Source organism: Phoca vitulina, unplaced genomic scaffold (assembly GCF_004348235.1).
Source record: "Phoca vitulina isolate PV1807 unplaced genomic scaffold, GSC_HSeal_1.0 scaffold16, whole genome shotgun sequence".
Lineage (NCBI taxonomy): Eukaryota > Metazoa > Chordata > Mammalia > Carnivora > Phocidae > Phoca > Phoca vitulina.
In genome coordinates, this window is record NW_022589719.1 from 1,885,858 (window position 1) to 1,893,342 (window position 7,485).

Genomic DNA, 7,485 nt, shown 5'->3' on the forward strand with positions numbered 1-7,485 from the left:
GCAAAGGAACCATCCTCCCTCCCTCCCTCCTTTCTGCATGCCTGTGCCCTTCCTGCTTTGGTGTCATTTTGCCCATGCAAATTCTGTGGGGCTGGGTGAGGGAGAATAATATGAAGTCGATTTTAGGGAGATTGCCGTGGGGCTGAGCCTGCCACAAATCTTACTGACAGGCGCTCCGAGTTTAGTGGTTGGGTGCAAAGAGGGTTTTTCCTCGAGCAGAAGACCAAATTTGAGGTAAGCTGGAGGAAAGGAATTTACATCGCATGAATACAAAGTAAAGCTTCAAATATTGTGATGGATGAGTGTGAGTGCCATCTCTGGGAGCTGGAAAGGCAGTTTCTCAAGTTCACATCATGTTGGATCCCCCTTGGGGGGATTGGACTTGGGGGCTGGACTCCAACAAAGCCCTTTAGACCCATCAGGGGAATGCTGTCCTAAGAACTGAACCTAATACACATACTGCTTTCCCTGGTGGGAAACACAAGGGACTCTGGGAAGCTTTTGGGTTGGGTGGTTTGTCTGAGCTGCTCCTTTCCTGGCCCCATTCCAGTTTGCCACCATTGAGACCATTGTGACCTCCATCTCAGATGAGTTCCCCAAGTACCTGCGCACGCACAAGCCGGTCTTCACCCTGGGCTGTTGTATTTGTTTCTTCATCATGGGCTTTCCGATGATCACTCAGGTAAGCAGCCTGCTGGCCATCGGCTTGGGGACAGGGCACGTGGGGGGCCTGGTGGCTGATCTGTCCTTTTACCCTCAGCTCTCAGACTCGTAACAGTAGCCAATCAGTGCCACGTCTGTGCAGACAGCACCGGGTCATTAGGGATTCTGCCTGCAGATGGAAACATGTCACCTTGGCTGCTACTGGTACTTGTAGCATCTTCATAATTGAGATGTAGGTTTCTTGAGCCAACAAGGCAGGTGTGTCCTACTTTGGGAAAATAGAATACATGAAAATCCAAATTTACTGACCAGAGAAGTTCCCAGGTGGTTACTCGTATACATGGGAGTGATGGGATTCCTTCTAGTCCTGAGTGTCTTGGTAAATTGAGTGTTAGCTCACTCAGCATATATATTGCTTTTGCTCTCTCTGTGACCCTGAGCAAGTCAACACCTTTGGGCCTTAGTTTCTTCATCTGTGAAATGATGAATTGGAATAAGAGGGTCTCTAAGCCTCATCTATTGTAGAGAGACGTAAACAGCGAGCTAAAGATGCAGGGGGATGTGTGAGGAATGCCCAACGACACCTAAAGGTCATATGAAGGTCAGTCAAATGCAGACTTATGGGTAGAAATGATATCTATTGCTTAAGGCAAAAATGAAGCCATCTGCCTGTTTTCACTTATACATCTTCAGATGTTGACCTTTGCCTTTTACGAGTGAGATGTTAGATCACTTTTCTGTGCTTGTTCTGTTGATTGGCTGAGTCTCTTGAGGGTGTGCTTTGCTCACATGGCAAGGCCTCTGGCCCACATTCTGGACCCTTGTGGAGGGGCGGGGAGATCTTTGACACCTTGCTTGTACCTGACTCTCCCCGGCATGGAAGGATTGGCTGTTCCCAGCGGGAAGAGCCTACATCCAGGCCCACTGATGTCATTCCTCTTTCCCACCAGGGCGGAATTTACATGTTTCAGCTTGTGGACACATATGCCGCATCCTATGCCCTCGTCATCATTGCCATTTTTGAGCTCGTGGGGATCTCCTATGTGTACGGTAAGGGGACCGCCGCGCCGGCTGCCGGGGAGAGCTGAATGGCATAAGGCGAGTAGGTTTCCCAGATTTACTAAGATAATGAAAGGGTAATTAGGCAGCGATTTAGGAGACATAAGAGAGCTGTACCTTTATTTCCAAGCTTGCCTCTGGACCGTGATCTGAATTTATCTGAGAAGCAAAAGGTGGCTGACGGTGAGTCCCAGACTATTTCAGAAACTCCTAGGACTGGGCCTTTGGGTATGGTCTGGTATGTGAACAGTTAAGATCTGGGGACGGGGCCAGATGAGGGAGGAGGAAGACTGCTTCACAGGTGTGAAATTATTTCCTGGTCTTGCTAGTGGCAGTCCCCGCCTGTGTAGCTTGAGCGAGGAGTAGCTTTGAGGCTAGTCCCCAGATACTGTCATGAGAAAAGATACCACCAGGCTCACAGATTCTTAGGAAACTTTATTAACCTCATGGAAGTCTGTGATGCAAGAGCACCATCCCAGCTTCTCCCGGGATAAACTTACAGTTTAGTCTGTCCTATTATCACCATAGCAAACTGCATCCCATAGTCAGTGGGGCAGTTATCAAGAACAGTAGGAAGGTAAGTCAGCAGGTGCCATCTTTTCGTATGGAGGTGCTTGTGCTTGGTGGGGTCTCACTGGGTGATCTCCTGGACCCCGTGTGCACACTGCCAGTCACACAAGCATGCCCTACTGAGTTCAAGGTGCTAACGACTTCTTTGTGCCTGGAAGTCTCAGAACGATCCCCAGACTAAGGCCTTCCTAAGATAGTTAGGGTCTCCATAGCAAACCCCAGGAAGCTGAAAAATGCCAGGTTAGACAATCTATTTGCATTGTAAAACCAAAAAGAGATCGCAGCACGCTCTAAGCTAAGAAGAAATGCAGGATATCCCTTGGAATATAGGGTACTCATAAAGGACAAATGCGCAGAAGAGGGGCCCAGCCAGAGGGCTCTATGGAGCTCCCCCTTTTGAGCTGGGGGGCCCAGCAAAGCCCACTGGACTGCCAGGTCTCCTTGGTGGGAACATCTTGCTTTTAATGTAAAGTTTCTTTTGGAAACATAGCCCCTCATGGGGTCACCTGATGGTCCGTTGGTAAAGTCAAGACGGCATTTCATTTGCAGCCCTGGCCCCTGTGCTTGCTCTCTGTGTCCTCGCTGCTCGTTGCCGCCAGAAGGCAGACCTGCACACCTGCACAATTCTGTTCTTTAAAACAGGGCTACCCAGTGTGGGTTACAAGCGTCATGAAAATAGAAACCTTTCAAATTTTTTGTTTTTAGAAGTGAAATTGCACCCCCCCCCCAGCCCCCTTATAAATCTGGTAGTAGATTTCTTGGTTCTGAAGGACAAAATAAATCCCGAGTGCTTTAGTCCCTGGGCTGAGCTAATTCTCCTGGGACCGTCCAGGAAGCTGCCTGGACTCCCAGAGAGCTGGTGTCTGGCCTGCCTCCAGAACGAGGCCGACTCTGTGCTGAGCTCAGGATGAGCGCAGGAGGTGGGTGTGAACCTCTGATTTGGAACTGGGTAGAATTTTTAGAAGTGAAATCTTAGAAGACATATTTGAAATAGACTAATATAATTGCTGGAGAGGAAAGGAAAAGCCTGCACTTGCATATAATTTATACTCCAGAGGGTGGTGCATTCTTTCCTGAGAGGATGAGGCCTACGCCAATGCAAGGTTAGTGTTAGGCCATTGAACACTGACTGGCTTGTGAAGAATGAGATGTTACCGTCTACCTCTCCTTGAGGGTGCAGGGTCCCCCAGCAGCATTTGCTAGGGCTCAGTAAGCATTAGGAATGACAGACTTCAGTCCATTAATAACACACACAGGTGAATGTGTGTGAGTAAATGAACAGGTATTTATTAGGTGCTTACGGTATGCCCTGTGCACTCCTAGGGAAGTGGGGAGGTACCTTCAGGCACCTTGCCAGCCAGCTGCTAGGAAGAGCAAAGCCACGGCATGCTTAACATTGAGAGGGTGTCAGGACTCCACTGCGCATCCCTGGTTAGCACTGTTTAGCTGCCCAGAGATAAAGGTGGGCCAGAGCAGCTGGAAAACCTCAAGAAGGTAGCATCTCAGAGGTAAAAGGATATACAAGAAAATAAAGACTGAGACTTAGGGAGTGTTGAGTTTATTGCTAACCAAGGTTAGGAAAATCTAAGCCAGCACACAGGGTTTTGACTCTGAGGGATGGGGCCTCCATGTTAACTATAAATGAATAATGTGTGAAGTACACACGGGACCAGAGACCTAATTTGTGGGACCTAGTGCAAAGTGAAAATGCGGAGCCCCTCGTGGAAAATGTACTAAGAATTTCAAGATGGCAGCAAAAGACCACTCCTCCGGGGGCGACACCCTTCTGGGCGCAGGGTTCGGTAGGAGTGCACAGTTCCCGCGCCCGGAGGGCGGCCGTGTCCATGCGGGAGGGAGAGCACCCCCCTGAAGCCCACATTCAGACCAAGGGCAAGGGTGTGGTTTATAGAGAAAGAAGCCGCGAAGCTGCACGGGTGAACGTGATTGGCTGGTTGAAGCAGGTTTTTGATTTCTCAGTTCAGGATTGGTTGGTTGTGAAGAGCTTGTTGTGGGCCAATTTCTGAGCCCCAGGTCTGTTTGTTGCGTCTACAATAGTAGCCATGAGCTTACTATTTTTTTTTTCCTGCTGTTTTTCTACTAATTCGGTGATGAGCAATTGCTCAGATCCCTTTTGGAGCCTATCTTACCCTCCAGGCTCAAGGTTGGGCAGCAGGCAAGTCGCCATGCACACGTCCCAGGCTCCATGAACAATTCTTTTATCGAGAGTTGGGCCTTGAAGGTAAGAGGGATTTGGGTCAGTGGAAAGGACAGAACAGAACAGGCAGAGGAAACCACATAAACAAAGGCCTCAGAGGAAGGTAGCCAGCGACTCAGGAAGGGCCTCAGGTGGGGACTTGGGTGAGTCAGGCCGCGGGAGGGCTGTGGCTGGACAGGAGCTGGAGCCGGTAGGGGCTAGAAGGGCTGGAGAGGCCGGCTCGGGAATGAGCGGGAGGCAGGAGGATGCCTGGTGGCTCGCAGCTGGTGCCCCCGGGCTGTATGTACAGGGACAGCCCACAGGTCGGCAGAACGGGCAGAGCAGTCAGGGAACCTGGAGCCAGTTGGAGGCAGAGGCCAGCTGTCTGAAGCCCTCACGCGAGGCCCTGAGAGGGAGATGACTTTCCCGACACTGAACTGGCCATGGGACCCCAGCGTCCCCCCTCAGTCCCAGCACCGCCTCTCGGCAGCACACCCTGCCTCTTGCTGGAACTGAGTACCCATCGTCCACCCCTACCTCCAGCTCTGGGTCTGGCTCCTTGGCCCGTCTGGGGAAGCCGGAGCACCTTTACCGCCTTCTCCCTGCTCCTATAAGAGGCCATCCGTACGTCGTCCTCGGGTCTGACCCTGAGCCCCATCAAATCATTTTCCCGGTCAAGCTGCATGCTGTCATCTCTTGGGGATGGTCTACTGGAGCGGAATAAAACAGGATTGAAAATGGTAACAGAAACTTCTAGAATCTTTGTTGTTTAAACAACTGAGGCCTGCCCTCAGTGTCTTGTGTGCATTTTTTGGGGCCTCAGCTTTGACTTCTATTCCTTTGAGTCTTTTTCCTCACTTATGCTCAGAGTAGTGTCCAGAGACCACTCGTTTGAAGGCCTTTGATAACACTAAAGAACAAGCACAAATCACACATCCAAAGATAGATCAGCGGCTCAAGGCATGCAGTTCTTGCCTGTGAATACAAAGAAGCAACTTGGACCCTGTTTGTGTCACAGATTGATCTCTCCAGTCCCCCCCTGGTAAACCAGCAAAAGCTCAGAAAGAAAATACCTTTCCTAAGGTCACACAGGGAATGAGAGACAGAGCAGGGCTTCAGCTTTTCGATCCTAACTTCCTGCCCAGCGTTCTTTCCACTGCACCACATTTGTGGTTGACCCTGATCGGGGTTTCTTTAAGGTAGAACTGGAAGCTGAGCTGCCTCCTGAGAAATTTTAGAGTACGATGATTTTGGAGTGGATTTTAGAGCAGCTGCTTTTGGTGAACATCCCACACTGTTCCCGGTGATGCTCTACAGCTGACCTCAGGCTTGGCTGTCCCCCGTCATGGCTGTAGTCAGCCGCCTGGTGACTCACGGTCATGGGCGGCAGCTGACGGGCTGGGTCTAGGCTTGGCACGGAGCAGAAGAAAATGGCAGGAACTACGGGCCACAGAAGGTCTCAGGATCCATTATTTTGGTGACGGGGGCTAGAGCGGACTTTTGAGGGTAAACTTTAATATTGCTGTCTAACATTGTATATACAGGAAGGAACACATAACTGAGTGTACCGTTGAATGAATTTTTACCCCCAGATAACCAGCATCCAGATCAAGATACAGAATATTATCGGGGCCGTTCTTTTTTTTTAAAGGGACTGAGATGAACTTTGTTCCCTGAAGGAATACCAGTCTCTGCTTTCTACCCCGGCAAGAGATTGCTTTTTCATGTCCCATTATTCTTCCTGACTGCCATGCAGCCGAGAGCAGGTATTGAGGGAGCCAGGCTGGAGGAAGAGTCTGGGCTGAGGTGGGGACAGCGGCGTGCCGGCCAAGGGAAGGCAGCTGGTACAGGTGACGCCCAGGGAGGGGATGGCAAAGGGTAGAGATGGCAAGTAAGGACAGGGAGGGGAGCCCCCAGACATGGAATCCCCCTGCTCCTCATGGGGCTAAGGGCAGAGGACCCAGAAACCCCAGGGGGCTGGGAGAGCTCAGGGACAGGAGGAGCAAGTGACCAACGTCTCAAGCAAGAAGGTCTCAGGATGTGCAGGGGATTATTCTCGTAGGAAGAGGAATAGTGGAGTGGGTGCTTTCCTTGAGGAGTGTCTCTGCCCCCTTTGACCTGTAGCGTACCCACTTCTCACATAGATGACCTGAGGGTGAAGGAGTAGGGAGATTTAAGCCAAGGCGGCTGGGTCCCTGGTCAGAACTGCTGACTGTGACGGAGTTTGAACCCAGGGACCTTTCCTGTCCCGTCAGCATGGTAACCCCACCGTTGGGAGAAAGCCATGCTTCTGATGAGCTCAGGAAACAATGCGAGAAGCGATCCCATTCCCAAACCTTCCTCAGTGGCTCCTTCTTCCAAGGAGTGGCTTAAAGATCTTGGTAAACCGAGAGTGTGTGGGGATGGTGGTTATGCATGGCCATGAGAGTGACTGTCTCCTCTGCTTGATACTTTAGTTGATCAGTGACCAAGACAGCAATGCTTTGAGTCCCAGCAAAGTGGGCAATGGCCACTTGGAGTTTACCTCGGTTTTTGCCCATTGTTATCACCTCACACAGAGTGAAGACACATCGGCTCACAGAAGAGTATCCTTGGGAGGGTGGGGACCGAAACCGACGTGCAGTGACTCTCAGTCCGAATCCCGAGGCTTTCATAATACGCTGTGCTTATTGACCGCAAACGTAATTGGTGTTGCCAGAGTGGTTGCTAAGCGGGCAAGGCTGTCTCTGAAAACACCGATGAATATGCCGGGCTGTGGCAGTGCTGAGATGCCCGGGCCAGGCTGCAGCCGAGCTTTTTAGATGTCACCACGGATGACATTCTTGAACCTCAGTGCAGAGAGTATTTATTTAAATGTTCAGTTTGCCCTAATCTTCTGGCAGTGAATCATTTGTCTGATGGTTTCTTGCATAATAGGGGTCATGTTGACACCAGGCTGGGGCCATCTGTCACCAATGGCACTTGAATGAGGGGCTCCAGAGCCTTTCCTGCACCCTCCC

General features: G+C 50.8%; 1 protein-coding gene across 1 annotated transcript in view; it reads left to right on the forward strand.

Moving 5' to 3' along the window:
• The window catches only part of SLC6A5 (solute carrier family 6 member 5), a 62,362-nt gene that overhangs the window by 48,169 nt on the left and 6,708 nt on the right, over window positions 1-7,485 (forward strand). Inside the window, exons 14-15 of the mRNA XM_032414717.1 lie at window positions 551-682; window positions 1,614-1,713. Coding sequence (XP_032270608.1) covers window positions 551-682; window positions 1,614-1,713 — 232 coding nt within the window. The remainder of the gene's footprint in view (window positions 1-550; window positions 683-1,613; window positions 1,714-7,485) is intronic.